At 41.0% G+C, this 19,816-nt stretch overlaps 2 protein-coding genes across 11 annotated transcripts; one reads left to right on the top strand and one right to left on the bottom strand.

The window, feature by feature from the left end:
* The first annotated feature begins 78 nt into the window (after positions 1-78).
* On the top strand, positions 79-4,532 carry hddc2 (HD domain containing 2). The gene is made up of 6 exons (XM_035143941.1): positions 79-191; positions 1,522-1,643; positions 1,853-1,955; positions 2,258-2,326; positions 2,401-2,539; positions 2,628-4,532. Exons 1-6 carry the CDS (start codon positions 102-104, stop codon positions 2,780-2,782), a joined length of 678 nt encoding a protein of 225 aa, XP_034999832.1. The 5' UTR covers positions 79-101; the 3' UTR covers positions 2,783-4,532.
* tpd52l1 (tpd52 like 1) lies at positions 3,527-19,275 on the bottom strand. Of its 10 annotated transcripts, none has more exons than XM_035143928.2 (11): positions 19,115-19,275; positions 16,689-16,790; positions 15,176-15,388; positions 13,459-13,479; positions 11,583-11,701; positions 11,337-11,485; positions 9,816-9,911; positions 7,860-7,874; positions 7,129-7,167; positions 6,615-6,675; positions 3,527-5,349 (listed from the first exon to the last, which is right to left on the bottom strand). In XM_035143928.2, exons 1-11 carry the CDS (start codon positions 19,131-19,133, stop codon positions 5,227-5,229), a joined length of 957 nt encoding a protein of 318 aa, XP_034999819.1. In that variant the 5' UTR covers positions 19,134-19,275; the 3' UTR covers positions 3,527-5,226. The 10 variants fall into 10 exon arrangements, with proteins under 10 accessions (XP_034999819.1, XP_034999818.1, XP_034999823.1 ...); XM_035143927.2 differs by having other exon boundaries at positions 9,816-9,917; positions 19,115-19,274; XM_035143932.2 differs by lacking the exon at positions 16,689-16,790 and having other exon boundaries at positions 9,816-9,917; positions 19,115-19,274.
* Between the last annotated feature and the right edge of the window lie 541 nt (positions 19,276-19,816).

The raw sequence follows: 19,816 nt of genomic DNA, 5'->3' as shown, positions 1-19,816 counted from the left end.
CAAACCAGGGGTTTACTGCAGTTTCTCCTTTCACTCATTATGTTGTCTATGCTGCCATCTAGCGGTCGCACTGGCTACTATCTTATTGGTATTGGACAGTAATGGCGGCCCCCATGGAGGCAGCAGCCGGCGTGAACCTGAGCAACCTGAGCAACATGCTGCAGTTTATGAAACTTATCGGGCAACTCAAAGTAAGAGGCTTCCTCAAACTCTGTTCTAGTGACTGTGTCCTTGTGCAGAAAAGGCTCAGTTTCCTTTCTAACGGTTCTGCTGGTTCTGATCAGTGTAGTAGCACACACACACACACACACACACACACACACAGATCTGGCTGCGGTAAACAAAGGAATTAATTTAATTTCTGATTGGTTGGTTTCATGGTTTGGTCAATCTTATCCATTTGTGGGCTACAATACAAATAATACAAATATAGATAAATGTATTAATACTTTACTTTACACTTTACTTACCTATTTACTAGTGGTGCACCGATGTATCGGCCGTATATCGGTAGCGGCCGATATTCGCCTCGTTTACTGCTATCGGCGTATCGGTAATAAACTTGACTTTCACCGATAACATTGGCCGATATTCATTGGTATGTTTTCTGCAGCCTGCCAATCTGGCATCCAGATTATGGTACACTGACGCCGGGTTTACACCGGGCGCTGAAGCGCCGCGCAGCGCCAAGGAAAGGCAGGCGCCTCCCATCCACCTTTGTGCGGTTCACATGGGCTGCGAAGCGCCGCGCCAGCGCCCTTCACCGATGGTTTCGGCGTGCGAGCGAACGTATCGCGCCAGGAAACAGACTGAAAAATAATTTTAAACGATATAAATGACATATTTGATATGATATAAATGATCAAATATGCATCCCATACTTTGTATTCCCCTTCTGTTGTCCTGGAGTTTTAATTTTCCCAATTTTCCCAATCACATAATTAAATGTCCCCCTCTGCCCATCCACTACAGCCACACAAGCAGTCATATAGATAAAAAGAGAGAGAGGGGGGGGCTAAAGGCTTGCTTGGAGAATACGTAATTTACCCCCGACACCCGACATTGAACGGGTTACATACAACAACAAGCGGAGAATCACGGGCTGACCGACGCGGAGAAATGCGGGTCCGGTGTGAACAGCCAGGCGGCTGCGCGCTTGAGAATAACGCTGCGCGGCGCGGGGCGGCGCTTCAGCGCCCGGTGTAAACCCGGCGTTACACACCAAGAAGGCCACATGCAAGTAATAAACAAATATCGGTATCGGCTATCGGCTATCGGCTAGATTGTTGTTTTAAATATCGGTATCGGCCAAGAATTTCCATATCGGTGCATCCCTACTATTTACTAAGATAATCTTCAATCATTTAGGCGAATAACTGTTGCTGTGGTCCACTTGCTTCGTTACAACAGTAAACAACAAAATGTGTCATTGATTTTGAGCAGTGAATTCAGTGCACACACAAACACAGTCTCACTCATCTGGTGGAATAAGTGGTGAGAAATCGCTTGTGTCTCCCACAGAGAGTCCCACGGACCGGCTGGGTGTACAGGGAGGTGAAGAAACCAGAGAGCGTATCAGACCACATGTACCGCATGGCCATGATGTCTCTGACCATCACTGACCCCACAGTGGACAAGGACAGGTGGGACACACATATACACGTTGACATTTGAACATCATCTGTTTAAAGTTTGTACATTTATAAACTTCTCAAGAAGATCAAATTTACTGCAAAATGGAAAATCAGTTATTATCTACTCATGACTGACACTGTCTACTATCGACCACCAAACAGCAACTTAACCTGCGTCCGCATTTATTAACGTCTCCCGTCAATCTGTCTGTCCTCAGGTGTATAAAGCTGGCTCTGGTTCACGACATGGCAGAGTGCATTGTGGGAGATATCGCTCCCTCAGACAACGTCAGTAAAGCAGAGAAACACAGGAGAGAAGAGGCAAGAGACGAGCAGCGTTCACACTACAACTAAACACTATGAGTCCAGCAGTACATGTGTTACTGTTTGTGTTTTAAAACATAGGACTAGATAGTATATATCTCTTGTGTGTAAGAAGGTCGTCCACACTAGTTTGATGATAAGTTACAAACCACCAGCAGATGTAAGGGACGTATCACCAGTTGTTATATTATAGGTTGTTTCCAAGGTGCAACCACATGTCATTAAAAACAATGATGAGGATTTATATATATAAAGCCGTCACTGTCTTTGTCTTTTATTAAATCTCACTTTTCTTGCAGGAAGCGATGAGACATCTGTCAGGTCTCCTGCCAGAGGGTCTCAAACAGGAGATGTATGGGCTGTGGGAGGTAAACAGTTAAACTAATCTAACAACAGGACTCAGTGTTTGTAGGATAATGACACAGACTTGTGTTATCTGCAGGAATATGAATCTCAGAGCAGTGCAGAGGCCAGGCTGGTGAAACAGTTTGACCTCCTGGAGATGATCCTGCAGGCTCACGAGTACGAAGAGCTGGAGGGAGCGCCGGGAAGACTTCAGGAGTTCTTCGACTCCACCAACGGTGAGTCTCCACTCTGTCTTGCTTTTGCTTTCATGAACAGCAAACATTTTTCAAACATTTCAGTTTTTATATTTTCCTTCGTTCTCAGGCCGTTTCCAGCACCCAGACGTGCTCCAGCTCGTCAGCTCTTTGAATGAAGAGAGAGGCCGGCACATGACTAAAACTGATGCCACAAAGAACTCTGGGAACTCTGACTGTAACACAAACAACACAAACTCATCTCTAGTGAACGGACAGAGATAATGGACACACAACTATGTCACGTGACCAGATTCGTGAGCGGAGGTGGGGAACTGTATTTTGGGAATTTTGTTTTACCTCAGTGTTCGATCCATGCTGTGCTGGAATCTGTATCAGCCATTTTCTATAATAAATCCATTCTGATTATTACCAATACAAATACTACCAGATAATATAGCAATACAATATGATTTCTGTTATTGTACAGAGAGAAATTACTTGAAAATACCAACACTTTCCTTACAGGTTGACATGTTATTAAACGTATATTATCTGCCAGATATTACATAACAATATAACATATCATATAAAAGGATTGTTCATAAAGAGACAATGTTACTCCACCATCAGACTCTAGCAGCAGTGTTCCAATAAATAGTGTTCATCTATTTTCTGGTGCAGTCTAACTGTGCAGTACGCAGGATGTGACATGTTTAGTTATTTTGGCCTTTTGCCTTTATTGACAGGACGGTTAGTTTGAAATTGGGAGAGAGAGAAGGGGTCGGAATCGAACCCACGGCTGCTGCAGGACACACGCCTTTGTTTCCGCCTGTTAGCTCACCTCGAAATTGGAGAGTGGTAACAGCGACATAATCAGGAAATCACTGCATTTCTGACTATTAAGAAAACAGTGGTGTGATTTGAACTTTATTTTAAGTCAATCACATTTTTCACATTAACATAAAAATGTTATGTTTGCTTTGTTGTTTTTCTCAGTTTTTTCTGCAGCTTCAGTCACACGTGATGTTTGGTTTAAGTGATTTTTATTTTCAGACATAAAAACAGTTATGTATAACAGCCTGTAATTAAATGTAAGAATACAACTGAATATGTTAAACACAATGTTGTTATATGTCAATGTCACAGTTTATGTCTTTGGGAGTTTTAGTAAAAGCTTTTGTGAAACGATCCGAGTACAATTTGATTTTAAGCCATGGTTAACGTACAAATATAAAATATAAACTGGGTTTTAGTTCTTTGAATATTGACCTAAAGTTTCATGGACGGACTGAAATGATCCAGGGCTTTTTATCACTTTAACACATGAAAGACAGTATTTGTTAAAAAGAGACATGATCGTATTTACTTTATCTTTGGTGGTGTCAACCTTCTCATAGTGAAGGTAGAAATGAAACACTCTCTTTCAGCTTTAAACGGGTTAGTTGTGCTCAAACTCAGATCTGAGCTGGTGTAAGTAACGGAGTGTGCTGGGTTTCAGGGTCACGTTACAGTGACAGGTTGTGTTACAGTCTGATACTCAGTATATGTACAATACATGTATATCCTGTATATCCTGTGAATCAGCAGCAGGTGACAAAAACATTTTTCTTTTTTGAATATTCAGATCAAATACAGCTACACCGTTCTATACTGACTCAAAGTTAAAAAGTTCTTTATAGTTCTTATTATATATCCTCAGTCACAGCCGTCTTAGAGCAAAGATGTTTGCAGAAAATCCAGCATCAGATTTCATTATTTGGTGATTTATCAGATTCTTTTTTTGTTACAGTCATTAAAAACCAAAACTTCACGCCATCATTACATTTATTCATAAACAAAAAGGTAGCATGTGTCCATATTTCACTGCACGTGTGGCGTGTGCAGTGAAATACAGTGTCTCATTGCTTCTTGTATAAACTAGTTTTTCTTGTAGTGTGAACGAACTGAGTATATATCGTTGGTATGATCCAGCATTAAAACGGGCTCCAGCAAACGTGTTTCTTACATTCAACAAGTTGTTTGAATGCATTTTTAAAAAGATCTTTAGGTGCTATGATCAAATCTTAAATGAAAAATGTCAAACATTTGCTGGTTTTAGCTACAAAGTGTTTTTGTATTTGGTGTTTTTGGTCATATTCAGCAGTAAATGAGTTTTGGACTAATGGACGGGAAAAACTAAAAACTTTTTAACACCTTCTAAGGCCTTTTTGAAGAAGAAATATAAAATGAATTCCATGCTTTTTAAGACTTTTAAAATCTGCAGATTCGCTGCAGGAGCACATATCTTGTCTTAGTGTAAAATCAATTATACGGCATCAGTCGGTGTTACATACATATTGTTTCAAAAGTACTAAGCTTTTAAATCAAACACATATTTCTAATAATATCCTAAACTGTAGTTTTGTAGTGAACTGGTAGTTGTACAGTGAAGCAGCACTGTCATCAGTCCAGTGAGACTCTTTCCACTTTGGATGGATTTCCAAAGCACAAACAGGGATAAAGGTTTTGTAGCTGAGGTTCTAGCTGGGATTTGACACCAACAGAGGAACAAACCCACGATGCTCAGTGACATCATCAGATTTTTTTTGCCGAATCGTCTTAAAGCACTTCAAATAAAATGATTCTGTTCAGTCAGAGCTTTTAGTGGATATGTGACAAAGTGCTGTGATATATCAGTGATACAGCCCCTGGTTTTTTAGTCCCGCCTCATGGTTTGGGATGCAGCTCTAGCACTGCCTCTCCGAGCTGTCGGTCAGGTTGTTGGTGGGCGTGTCCTGAGAGCTGGCGTTGGCTGCGGATGAGAGGACTTCTTCAAAGCTGCCTCCGGCCCCTGTGCCACCAACCTTTGTCTGGTATAAAGAGAAAGGAAAGAAAACTCTTGAGATGTTAAAGGTCACTCAGCTTCCCTCTCTGTCTCTTTGATGCACCATTGTTGTTCTGCAGAATCGCCTCAAGGGGGCAGAGTTTCACAAAGACCAACACTGACGGGCATTTGCAGGGAGCATCATTTTAACAGTCCATTCAGATTTTATTTAAACTTTGTATTACTTATCTTAAACATACAGTATTGGAAAGTTTCCTGGGTAGGATCTAATAAAGTACTTTATTTACTGCATTTACTATTTAGTACTTAATTTACTTTGTTACTGTACTGAAGTACATTTATCATGTATATGTACTTTACTTTAGATTTATAGTCAAAAACTTTTATTCCACTACATCAGCAAATATCTGTACTTTCTACTCCACAATATTTTACATGTTCACAAATATATTTCAAAGTGATCAACAACAAGAGGGGAATTGATGCACTGATCCAATCAGAGCAGGCAGGTAACATTAGACCCCGCCTCCTTCAGTCTCTTCCCTCATGCCTCCTTGCATTAGAGAATAAGCTACACTAGGCAACCACTTTTACTTTTACTCAACTAAAAAGGTCAATGTGGTACTTTGACTTTGATTAAAGTACAATGGTTGAGTACTTCCTCCACCACTGTTCCTGTTTCAGGGTGTAAACCTCGCTCTGCCTCACTTTATATTTACTGTATAATGCACATAGGACATTGGTGATTATACAGTACAGGAGAGACATTTTTACATTTGATTACAGTTTAATAATAGTTGCTAATATATTTTATTTCATTTCAAGATGGTTTAAGAAATAATACAGAAAGTGAGTTTTCTAATGTGTACTTGTTTACACAGGGCCCTGATGTCACTGAGATGAAAAAACAGGAAGTTACAAATGAAACAAAGAACAAAGCAGCAGTTTAGCCTGCTGCTCGACGGAGTAGATGTTTACAGAAACAGGTCAGATACAGTATGTATCTCTAACCTCTTTCTACGCCCATAAAGTATAGATAAAGGATGAGAATCTGCTGCTTTACTGCGAGTATAAATAACCAGCAGACTCCCTGTGTGTGTTTCCACTGAGTCACACTGTAAACCTGCAATTACACACAGATTATAGTGTTTTGAATGTTTGACAGTTGATTTATTTCTCAAGTTTTTGGCGGTTTAGAAATGTGGATTTCAAAATATACATTGCATACATTTTTGCACGGCTTGGAGTGAAACACACACACAAACACACACACACACAAACGATACTCACCTTAATAGTCGACACTGTACTTTCAACTTTCTCCTCAAAAGACTTGAAGCTGGGAGAGTTTCTGTGAAGACAAAAGAAAAAAAATATGTCATTTACTATTTCATAACTCCCCTGAATTACTTACTGAAATAATTATAAAGTCCCTAATGTGCCGTCAGTTCAAAAGGACTCTCTCATGTAATGAACTGAGCAATGAGCGTTATTTGTGATAAACCCAATGGGAGAGTTTTCCTATATAAGAGTATGTATTTTCTGTATTAGCAGAAATAACTGAACATAGGTAATTAACTGAAAACAATATGATGGTGTGAGCAGATCATCAGAGTCAGAGTGACCATATTATTCTGACACTGATAAACACATTAACTAATCTATAGCAATGTTATAATATCCACAATAATTTAGATAAACTTCAAGTAAATTCTAGTGTAAAAAGAAAATCCCCCAAATTGCCATAAAAGAAAAGAAACATCACACACACACAAACACACACAAACACACACACACAGGTTACCTCATGGTGGGCATGCTCATAGACTGTTTGATAGAGTAGCTGTTTCCCAGAGAGCGTGGTGAGAGAGAGTTAATGATTAGCACAGAGTACACAAGCACATATGCACACACGCACACACACAGACACACAAACACACAGTTAAATTGGTCTACATTCAGCGAGAGAGAAAACATTGTTTGTATTTGAGGGGTCATATAGATGATGAACTGAGAGACGAGGTGAGATGGTGACAGATCCACTAAACTGACAAGGGATAGGAACTGGTATGCAGGGAAACTGGTTGTTCTACTGGAGGAGGAATATAGCCTGTAACAACCACAACATGCAATATGATATTATACAAGGCTGCAAATCACAGATAGTTTCATTTACCTATTTTCACCAATTTCAGCGATAAAGTAATTGTTCAAAAGTGAAATAAAAAAAGGATGCGTGTTCCTAAAACACCCTCTTCCTATTTGCTTAGCTTTAGGATTTCTTTAGAGCTAAATGCAGGAGAGTTCATGGCACCATGTTCACATGATTCATTGATAGAATTTATTTTTGGCTTATCAGACACCAGAATCAATTAGATGTGCGTCTGGCCTGAGACGAGCGCCTGACCTGAGTGAGGGCTGCCGTCCAGCGGGGCAGCAGCATTCACTCAACAGGACTCAGCTGACCAGCCGCTCACACATCTATTGAGTTAAGGCCGCTGCCTAATGTGGCATAATCAGCTGTGTGACTCTTACCCTATAGAGTTGGACCTTGGGAAGCATGGAGGAGGATGGAAAACAGTTTAAGAGGCTTCGAAAGGCCTAAAAAGCTTTTTTAATTCATGTTAAAACAGGTTGTTATTCGTGTTATTGATGAAATCTATTTCTCTATTAAAGATCAACTGGTACTGGTATTCATAAACTCTCTCAGTTGTACACGGGACAACATATAAATACTCGACTGAAATTAAACACTGAAAACATAGAAAACACTTATTCGCATTTAAAGAAATCCATCAATGAATAATTATTAATTACACACACACATACAAACACACACACACTGCAAAGACAGGAATAAAAAGTTTGTTGCTGCAAGAAAAGTCACACAGAATTAGTGACAGTGGCACAGAAGCACCAAACCAAAGAGAGGGGGAAAAAATGTATAAAATGACAAATAGTTTTAATGTTGATTTGATGGGTGAAACAAACTTGAATCAGATTTTTATGGGATGAAAATAAGCTTTAAACCAAGAATAAGACGAAACAAATAAAACTGCTGACAGTGAAATGCCTTAGATAGATAAACGTATAATAAATAGAAGAAATAAAAGTCAATATTTAAAAAAAAATATATATATAAATTCAGTTGTATATAAATTAATATTTCTAAGGTAATGTTGTTGTACATATTATGTGAATTGTTCTAATAAAATATGAATTAATGCAACAGGACATAACAATAATAAAAGCAATAGCAAACATGAGCAAACTGTGGTTTGTTATATTCTCTGGTAATACAACTTAGAATATCAATTAGGACTAATTTCACCCAAGAACATGCTTTGAACAAGAAATGTCAAACATGCTAACTGTATGTTCATATGTACCAAACCTACACACACACACACACACACACACACACACAAACACACACACACACAAACACACGACATACCTCCGCGGGAACAATAACTCTAGACCAACCATGCTGGAATACACCAAAGATCATACATTGTTTCAAACATAGAAAACATCCCATATCAGAGTTTCAAGGTTAATGCTGACAGCAGCAGTGTAAATATAAATTACAGCCTAGAAAAAAGTAACATATCACGACTCATTTGTCAAACAAGACAGAAATAAGAAATACTCTCTGCTTGAAGGAGCCGGTATGTACAGCATGTTGACGTGTTATTCTCCAATCAGCTTTGTTCCCTGACCCTGACCTGAAGGCTTTTGTCCTGTGATCAACACACACTCTGCAACATGCTCCCACACACACACACACACACACACACACACACACACACACACACACACACACACACACACACACACACACACACACACACACACACACACAAACACAGGCCCTCATTCTGCAACTTTCTCTTGTTGTCGTACACACAAATGCTCTTTATATTCCAAACACAACAATAAGGACACTTTCACAGTTGTTCTCTGAAAGCCTCTCGCTTTCTTTTCACCGTCACTGCCTCACACAGAGCGACGCAGGGCGTCAGAGAGGAAGAAAGTGACGGACGGACACAGACTTTAGTCCTTCAGCTCAGAAAGCAGCTTAATGTGCTCTTACATAATCTCAGCCTCCTCTGAACGGAGGCACAGCAAGAGTCAAACCTCAGGGATGGACAGCACAAACAGAAACATGTCTGTGACCTGGATACCAGTGGGAATGCATCAGTGCAGGATGAGTGGATTGGGTTGAACTGGGTTGGTTTGTGCAGATGAGTTTATGAGAAATGTTTTGAGATGAGCTAATGCACAACCAGGGCCGGAAAAAGACACCTGTGAAGGGTTGCGTGATGTTTGAAAAGAAAGACGCAGAGGATGATGTGGATTTAAATATTATTTATGGATGCAAATGAAGGAGGAGGCACTTGACCCTGCAGATTACCAACGGACAGACTGCTGGCACTGGTGGAAACATGACGGCTTTAAATGTGTAATGAATCGAGTGACGTTCTGTACCTCATGTCTCCAAGCTTCTTGGTGATGGTGGTGCCGAAGGTGCTGAAGGCAGCTGAGGTCTTCTGGCCTGCTGTGGAAAGCGTCTCTGACGTCTTCCTGTATCTGACACACACATGGATATATTTTACACATTCAAGCACTGAGCCCACACTCATATAAACACAGTATTCACCAGAGCCCGAACAATATATCTGTTGGTTGCTAATATGGCCGACATTAGCCTTACGAGGACGTACTGCTGTAGACATTTATATTCGCAGATATGAGGACCTTTATTTTACAGAATAAACAATACAGAATAGATGTCCATTTGTTTATTTACTTAATTCAAGTTCTATATGTTATGTTACGTTAGATTTTTCTATTTATTTATATTATTATATATTATAGGGTCAGGGTTAGGGTTAAGATTGTGGTTAAACCGTAAAATATCAAATTTTCTTTGTCATAACGGTTTGATGTCAACACTTTCCACACTTCTGCGAAATTACTGACAAATATCACTCTTACAACTTTAATAGTTATATCAGTGATTTAAATACCCAAGTTTCAGGTGATTTCATGTTTTAAAGTCTCGTACTTTAATCGTGGGTCTTGTGGTGACCCTTTTCGGTTTCCATGGGGATCATAAATTGCACCTTAAACCAATCATGTGTCTGCGTGTCTCCCACGTCTCCCACCCCTGTGGTCACACTGGTTCATTATAGATGAGAATGGAGGCTGTGTGTGTGTAGGGTTTCAGGCTGAAGTGTAACTGGATAAGAAGTGAGGCCTGTGGAGACGATCCTCTTCCTCCTCCCTCGTCTTTATGTTTCTGGTGCTGGAAACTGACCATCGAATCATTATATCTAATGGTGACTCTTTAAACCCTGTCCTCAAATATGCATCCATGATAATATACAGTTTATTACAGTTTAAATTTCTAGATTTTTATGGTCGTCGTCTTTTACAGTACCATTTTTTTAAAAAAAATCTGTCATTAAAATATTAAGTTTATCTCCCTACTGTGGATAAAAACACAGGTAAGTGTTTTTCCACTCTGCAGGAAACAGACATTTACTCTGCAGCAGAAAAGCCCAGGAGACAATACGTGATTATCTTTTCCAGTACTGGAGGAGCCATGTAAAGCAAATTGTGCCGTGAGGTCAACAACAGCCCTCAGCACCGTTTGATGTGTTTTTAATTAGATTAATGATGTGTGTGTGTGTGTGTGTACGCGTGTGTTTGTGTGTGTGTCTGAACACAACAATGATAAGAAATCACACACACGCTGCGCTGCTCCAAGCAGAGGATTATGTCTTTTTAATTGAGTTTTGTGATATCTGTGTTTTTAAAAGATGGTACAGTTTAGAGGAGGATATCTGCTGCAAGAGCTACCTGCTCTTTGTGTATGTTCACTTTCTTTGTGTGTATCCTCTAAAGGGCATTTCTGTTGACAGCAAACAGAGAAGCCACTCTGCTGTGAGCTGCTGCTTTTACCACCACTGTCACACACACACAGACAAAAACACACAAACTTACGCCGTGGAGCTCTGCATGTCCTGCCAGCCTCTGCTGAAGTTGGTCCTGAGCTCGCTCAGAGGACTGATGCCCAGTTTCTGTTTGAGCTCTGCGTGCTGCTTCTCTTTGGACGACAGAACCTGCCTCAGGGTATTGATCTCCTCTTCCAGCTACACACACACACACACAAATACACACAGAGATGAACACAAAGTACTGGCCCTTTAGCTCTCTTTGTACTATCAAATTGTGTGTGTGTGTTCATACTTTGGCCAGTTCTTGCTGAGCCTCTTCTCTCTCCTCCTCTGTCATGATGGAGCTGTTCAAGTTGACCTCTGACACCAAATCTTCATCGTCCTCTTTCAGTGGTTCAGAGTCCAGAAAACCTGCAGGAAATATTCCACACACACGGTGAAGCGCTGATTAATGGACGTGTGAAACAAACGAGACTCAAAGAAGCGAGAGAGGGAAAGATGTGTGAACGAAATTGACACTGGAGATCTTCATTTTCCTCTCATCTCTAAGGCTGAGTCCAGACGGCTGCTTCTATTGCTGATCTCAATTATTCTGTCACTACCCAGAGCCTGTGACCAAAGGTGAGGGTCAGAACATCCACTGCTTTGCCTTGTGGCTCAGCTCCTTCTTCAGCAAAACTTTGGACTGATTCAAATCTGATATAGATTTCATGTCCCAATTTAGCATCAGTCCATTATCATCATCAATATTTAAAGTAATATACAGTATTTTTGCTCTCTCGTCCCGATTTCTGTTCTCCAAGTAACAACGCACAAAAACTAACGCCATGATTTGTTTTTGCTCAAATAAACTAATTGATTTCTGCATTTTAAACTGTAAAACCATCATTTAGAGCAAAGCACTGTAACCCCCCCTCAACAAATTTAAATGCTTTCTCAAGGAAAAGTTTTCTGTCCACATGTCTGTCTGTCAGTCTGTTTGTCTGTCAGTCTGTCTGCGTCTCTGTCTGACATGTTACATAATCTTTTAGCTGCAGCCTGTTGAGCCCTAATCTGGATTAACTGATATGGATTAACTTGCTTTAACTCCACTGACTGACACTACAGACTGCTGCACACAAACAGTTCTCACACACACACACACACACACACACACACACACACACACACACACACACACACACACACACACACACACACACACACACACACACACACACACACACACACACACACACACACACACACACACACAACTAACTGATGTCAATGGTTTAGTAAACAAATAATAGGGGGAATTTGAGTTCATTGAACCAAAATGAAAGACGTTACGTAAAACACGAGTTTGTTTGCACACACGAGGGTTCAGATGATCACGGGCATCAAATCTAATCGATCCAAACAAGATATGACGAATACTAGTCATTTTGTGAGCAGTTTAATACAGACAATGCTTTGTATAAAAATTTTAGAAAACAGTCTTTAGAAGAAAATGTCTGTTTATGCCCCTTAACACTGTACTTACACCTCTGACAACGCTATTTCTCATACACACAATTACACTGCCACACCCACAAACCCCAGCATGCACTCTGTAGACGCCGGCCCCAAGCTAAGCCACAACTTCTAAGAAAAAAGTCAAGGACGTCGATGAATGAATCTGAAATGTTTCCAGGAAAGTGATGACGGTGGTACGCACTGTCAGCTGATGGGCCTCAGCTGACTCACTGTTGTATACAGCACGATGCAGCAGAAAAACAGTGAACCCGCCATGAAGTTTAATGCAGACCGGGAGATACTGACTGAATGAAGATCCAACAAAAAAGCCAAAATAAAAAGTGAGAAAAAACTAAATGATCCTGTCAGAAACGGGAAGCTATGACCGGGCAAGACCAGACCAAGCCCAGAACGGGACTTAAAGGTCAACAAGATGATAAGAACAGGTTTACACATTGAGACCTTTTCCACCTGATTAGCTTTATATCGTTGCAGGGTTTCCCATATATGCGACAGGGTAACCCAAGGCAACAGAGGTTCCACACAGTAACAGGCAACGACTGTGTCCACACAGCCAGAGAAATGCAAATACACTTGGATCACAATGTCAGTGTATCTGTGGTGGACCAGTAAAAACGTTGTGACACAGTTGAGATGAGCTACTACTGTACCTGCGGCGAGGTGTCCTCTCTCTGGATGTGGCAGCATTGTAAGACACGGGAGGACAGAGTCAGGTTAGTACAGACTGACTCATGTGGAAAACAGCTACTGCTGTAAAATCTAAGGTAACAAGGGGGGAACATCACCACATGCAGCAAAGACACACAGCTCACACAAGTGCAGCTTAAGGCACTGAACTCAAGCACAGCATGCACCCGCACAAGTCGGACCTTTCCAGGGTCGGGGAGCTATTTCTGCCAACATTACACAGCAGCAGGACAATCAGGGTTTTAAACCCCTGTGGCTCAGATGGAAGCTGTTCACAACTAAGTGCACTGAGTGTTTGTCCCTGTTCACGCAGCCATGAGGCGACCACAGAGATACTAGGAGGAGTGCTGGTTTCAATTTGTCCTGCCAGTGCACGATCCGTGGGAAGATAGTTACAACACTCATTGGTTGATTAGCTAACTTCGCAAACATGGAATACAAACAGGAGAGGGACGCAACATCCTCAACACCACAATAACCACCTCCACTGAACTGGTTTCTTCTGTTGACTAATGCTCTCAATAATTGGCTCATTAGAAATAAAGGTAACCATGAGAAACCATACCAGTGCACATTTTTGGCATAATTAAGCAAGGCATGTATTTATAATGTTGTAATCAAGAGCAAATGGTTTCTTTCCAGCTAAAGTGAGTTGGTTTACTTTTAGCCAACATGGGTTGGGTTCCATTTAGTTGTGCAGAGAAATTAATTTTATGGTTTTGAAATATCGTCCATCTCACTTGTGCCAAGTTACACAGTTGAAGCGTCACCACTTCACTGGTATGAGAACTGAAAACTTCTGAGTTCAAAGCACTGTGGACATGCAACTTTCTCTAAAGCTACATGGTTATTTTTTTTAATGATGCTTTTCTTCTTTTAAGTATATTGATGATTATTCATTTAATTTCCATTGCTTCAAAACCTCCTCATCCTCACAGCAGCTAATCGTGATCCAGGACGCTAAGGGTCAAAACTACATTTTGAGGAATCGTTCACTTTGGTTGAACATGTGACAGTATCCAGATGTGAGAGGAATTTATGGACTATTTGTGTTGGCTGACCTAAAACCTGTAACTGTCACAACCACAACCACAACAGTTTCAGTCTGTTCCCCTTCAGAAACCAGAAGTAATTTGGCCATGTTACTTTCAGGAAGAAGAGACTGTGTCATTTCCAGTATGAACAACATACTTTTTTGATAACATAGATGTTGCTTGTATAGATCTTAACTTTAGGTATATTATGTCCCTTCCATCACATACATACTACACTTTTTTATCATTCATGAACACCAATAATCAATGTGAAATGCTGTTGTTGTTTTAATGTGTCAACCTTTATGACGAATTGTATTATCTACATTTTTTTTCTTCTTCTATTAAGGCCCAACGTTTGCCAAGAACTAATTTCTGGCTGGAAAATAACAAAAAACATTCTTTACTTATTTTTTGGTTTGCCTTAACATAATCAAATGAAATAAATCTGAGGTATAACAATAAACAATAAATAAAATGAATAAAAGAATCTATTCATTCTTGTTGGTGGTAGCAGTTGACCTCAGTGTCCTTGGTGGCAGCTATGACCCTGGTGTGACCACAGAGGTCAGTTGAAAGAAAGTAAATGTTCAACCAAAGTGAAAGAGTGTCTAGTCTACAGGCTCTCAACTACATTCCTCTTCACCTCTGCCGTTCAGTTGCATATCCCAAATGGTGGACATGACCCAGTTGTCCGAGTGGGACACTGATGTCGGGCCCCACCGATCCTCCCTCGGCGGCGAAGTTTGACCCCATTCTGTCGGGTTTTCCCCGTTTGTGAGCCCAGGAGCCGAGTCTTCACCGTAGTTCCACTGAACCGACTCCTCAGCAGAGGGGTCAAGCTTCCCCTCATTCCCACCTGAGCAAAGTAACAGGTACAGTCTCTTTTGGACAAAACTGAAATAACTGGATTCATTTTTAATTTTACAAGCAAGTTCTCAGGGGAAGAAGTTTTAGCTTAACTGAAAAATGAAAGCAAACTCTGATTCTGAGCCGTGGGGAACTGGGCTTGAGGTTAAAGCAGGAAGTTTGTGGTAACGGATCAGAGTGAAATCTGGTTAGTGGCTTTAAAAATAAAGAGGTCTCAGCTCCTGGAACAAGAATAATTTCATACTGAATCCTGTCCTTCATACATTACATACATAGTTGTGTATAATGTACAGTATATCTGTTATACTCTATATCTAATGACTAGCAAACTACTTTATTGACTTCCACCTGCACTTAGCCACTCAGGCAGGAAACAAGCTGTAAACACCAGATCCAGGCCGACTTGGATTTCCGGGGGACGATGCCATTACTGATATTAGGAAGCGAAAAAACTTCCTGATAAAAACTACAGATATTTTATCCAAATTGCAATGATTGTTGTTATCAAACCCTCACAATAAAGAAATGTATAAGCAGCTTAATATTTTACCGGCTCATTTCTTATTGATGAATCAGTCGGGCTCTAGCAAACACGACAACACACTGCATTTCACCTTTCGTGCAGGAAACACGTTGGTAAGTTGTTGCAAACTCAAAGACCAATCAACGTCCAACGAATTTTCAAATTTGTACTCTTATGTACGAAACACTGATCTGTGAATGGTTTACGATGGACTGTTCACTAGCTCGTCGCGGGTAATGTACAGTGAGTGAATCCGAGCTTGTTCACTGATGTTTGTGTTTATTGTTAATGTAAAAAATATTCCACATGTAGATTCATACATGAAATGCCTGAGCAGAAAATGTGTTTGTCAAACAAGGGGTATGAAATATCAAATTCCCGTTCTGTCGCAGAGGGTCCCAGCAAAATGTCACGGAAATGAACAAGTAAAGTACATTTCCTGTTTTACTGTAAAAAGTGATAGGATCCCTGACTCAGCGCTTTACCCACTCAGACCACACTCACCCACTCTCCTGACCAGTAGCACATAAGTCAACACTTTGTCACATGAGACAGAAAGAAGCTGCTACACTGACGATTGCATTAAAAACTTTCACACGTGTTGGATTTTAGCGACGTCGCTTTCTGCGTTTTTGCCCTCGCCAACACACGCCGTGTTGTGATGTCACTTCCCGAGGCACGGTCGGTGCACAGAAGCCGTATTTTTCTGCTCCACGTGATGTGGTGGGGATTTATGTTTTTTTCAGCTGGGAGAGTGGAGTCTTACCCTGCTCGCCCTCGTGTGTGGCTGAGTTAACCCACTCCTCTCCGGGACCCATGCTGCCCCAGTCCACCACTGCTCCTTCGCTCAGAACACTAGAGTACAGCTCTGCAGCAGAGGCAAGGCAGCAGGGCAGAGAGGAGACAAGAAGACTGGTTATACACATACACACACAAACACACACACACACACACAGGATCAGGTCCATCCCAGTCCTGCCAGTAAATGGATAACATCTACCTCCACCAAGGAGGTTATGTTTTCACCCCTGTCCACTTGTTTGTAGATTACACAAAAACAACTCAACAGAAACTTGATGGAAGGACGCAGGTAAGAAGCCATAAGATGTTGGTGTGGATCAGAATCAAGGGTTGGATCCGGAACCTTTTTTTCCCACTTCATTTACACCTTGTTCACCAATTTCCCAGAGAATAATTTATGGATCTTGATGAAAGAGAAGAAAACATGGAGCTGATATGAGCGTGTGCATTTTGGTGCAGCTTGATTGAATTTAAGGTGAATGTTGGGCATTGGCGAAGCTATGTGCTCGACTCAGACCAAGTCTATTTGGGTCTGTTTTGTTCCAGTAGTTGGTGCAGGCGCCTTATCTGACTCTGCATTTGTGGAGGAACAGGAAATCTGACTTTTGACCCTTGTGGGCAGGGATCTGAACTCCTCTGAGCTCGTCAAACAGGATACAATTCCTGCATACTAACACTTGCACTGTCAGAGCTCACAATGAGACCTTTTGTGTCTTTAATAAACACTGAGGCAACAATACCAGAGGATATGGAGCAATTCTCCCGGAGCTGATGAAATCTCATTACACCATACAGGACCAGGAGGAAGCAGATCCGCATAAGAGCAGAGTTGTTTGAATAATACTCGTTTCCTTCTGGTTCCACAGTTACAGGATTCAGTGTAAAACAAGCATGAAGGATGGCAGAGGACCCATCACGACCACTGGTACATTTCATGAATCATCTGTTTTGCTGTTCAATCAACAGAAGAATATTTAACATATATCATAACACCCACCCACCCCCCTCTCTCTCTCTCTCTCTCTCTCTACTCCTGTTTCCATGTCTCCCCCCCCTTCTTTCGGTCTGGGGTGGAATATCTGTGGTCACAAGATTCCTATTTGGTCCACGGGTCATGTGGCTATACTAAATCAGAGGCCTGGGGATGGTCATATGGCTGCAAAATCAATTGAGGCTAAAGCGGACGCCAAGTCGCCTGCAGCACGGCCAACACACGCTATGTAAACCTGTTGGGTCCACATGAGATCAATCTAATTTGTTGATTGCAATTTTCCCATAAAACAAGTTTCACGAACAATGCAAATCTTTTCCTCCCGCTCCATCTCTGGCCTCAAAGCCTCAGGTCCGACCTGTTAGCGACAACACAGCTGCCCATTCAGAGCTGGAATGCAAATAAACCATTTGACTACATGTAGGAGCAAACATTTACCCCACTGACGGAGTTGTTGCCCTAACTCGATCGGTTTCGGACTCACGCTTCACTCAAATCATCAGTAAATATTAATTTGGCACAACACAATTCATAGATTCTGAACGCCAGTAATATCCATTGATCAGTTGTGGCAGTTCCACACATAATATAACAAAATCCATCGACATACAAAGTAGATTTCATGAAGATAAAAGAAAATAACATTCACGCAGGACATTGTTGTTCCAATCTAAACTACAGGCTGGAGTCACATCTCGTGAGGATGAATTACATGAACTGAAACTCTCTGTTATAGGTGATTTACTATCGACAGAATACATTCACTGTTTTATTATAGACGACAATATATCTCACAATGAATCTTTAACCATCACCTGGATGTCACAGGCAATTTTTTGGGGATTGGCTCGAATAAGCTTTAAGATGCTGGACAGCATGTGAGTGTAACAGGGCTGTTTGGTTGATTTCAGAATGCAGTGGAAAATTGTGTGTGTGTGTGTGTGTGTGTGTGTGTGTGTGTATTTGCAACAAATACCAGAAATACCTGGAAACTCGTGCATTAGAGCGCGGATAGTATCAGAGCCAGGAAACAGTATCCAGCCACAGGACTGGATGTGCTCTGGAGTTTCCATGTTGTGTTGAAAAAATAGTAACACAAACCTCCTGCTGCTCGTGCTGCTGCTGCACACTGACCCACTGTGTTTGTGTGTGTGTGTGTGGACGCTACAACAAATAACACACTCGATTCCCAGTGTAAACACATATTATATATAGAAAGGGGAAGTGGCAGGAAACTAAACCATGAGTTCACATCACTTCAGGTCGATGCATGTTTTCTCTCCACTCTTTCAGCACAATGTGCAGCCAACATGAAACGTCAGCTTGTTATCACACCAACAAACAAACAAACAAACAAACAAACAAACAAACAGGCGCAGGCAGTAAACAAAGTGTCTCACCTTGTTGTCTGGTTTCCATCTTAGACACTTGCAGGTGAACTCCTCGGAGTTCCTCGGGAGTAACAGACACAGACAGGGAGTGAGAGCACGGCAGCAGCCGGCTCCGTGGCTCGGTCAGTATTTATCACTGCTCGGGTTTACTCGGGTCTGCTCGGATGTCACGCGCTGCCCCAGCTTCCCCAGGCGGAGCTCTGCGCGCGAGCCAATGAGATCGCTCGGTTGTAATTTGTTTGGTTTAATGTTCCGGACATGTTTCCTCACGAGGCGGAACTACACGTTTTTTTAATTTTTTGTTTGTCATTGGTGGAGAATGTCGTTCTTATATTTACACTTGTAGACCACGTGGACTTTATAAATCTCACTCAGGGTTTTAACTGATGTAACTGTGCAATTTGAAATATCATATCTGCAACTGTGCAATTTAAAATATTATAGAAGTTCAATTATACAATTTAAATATCGTATACAGGGTGTGAAATTCTGTACTATATATATATATTATTTACTATTTGTTATTCTTCTATTTTTACTGAGTGTGTATTTCACTACCCCCTTACGCTGCTGTACAATGGCAAATCTTATCTATAAAAGTAACAAAGTTTACTAAAAAAAGAAACAAAGTTAATTATCAAAGTGTGCATGTACTAAAGTATAAAATCTAAATAGAAGTTTAACCCTGATGTTGCAGCATAACTTTGCTCT

The sequence above is a fragment of the Hippoglossus stenolepis genome, chromosome 20 (genome assembly GCF_022539355.2).
Source record: "Hippoglossus stenolepis isolate QCI-W04-F060 chromosome 20, HSTE1.2, whole genome shotgun sequence".
In the NCBI taxonomy this organism is placed as follows: domain Eukaryota; kingdom Metazoa; phylum Chordata; class Actinopteri; order Pleuronectiformes; family Pleuronectidae; genus Hippoglossus; species Hippoglossus stenolepis.
The sequence above is the reverse complement of the archived record's forward strand: the minus strand, read 5'-3'. Positions and strand labels throughout refer to the sequence as shown.

What these genes read in the sequence shown, in the direction of transcription:
- tpd52l1 (XM_035143927.2), bottom strand. An exon ending in CACACACGAGGGCGAGCAGG is followed by an intron (nt 15,389 to 16,688) that starts GTAAGACTCCAC and finishes TACTTTGCTCAG; the next exon opens with GTGGGAATGAGGGGAAGCTT. An exon ending in GTACAGTGTCGACTATTAAG is followed by an intron (nt 5,350 to 6,614) that starts GTGAGTATCGTT and finishes TCTTTATACCAG; the next exon opens with ACAAAGGTTGGTGGCACAGG.
- hddc2 (XM_035143941.1), top strand. Translation starts at nt 102, where the DNA reads ATGGCGGCCCCCATGGAGGCAGCAGCCGGCGTGAACCTGAGCAACCTG. An exon ending in CCCACAGTGGACAAGGACAG is followed by an intron (nt 1,644 to 1,852) that starts GTGGGACACACA and finishes GTCTGTCCTCAG; the next exon opens with GTGTATAAAGCTGGCTCTGG. An exon ending in AGAAACACAGGAGAGAAGAG is followed by an intron (nt 1,956 to 2,257) that starts GCAAGAGACGAG and finishes CTTTTCTTGCAG; the next exon opens with GAAGCGATGAGACATCTGTC.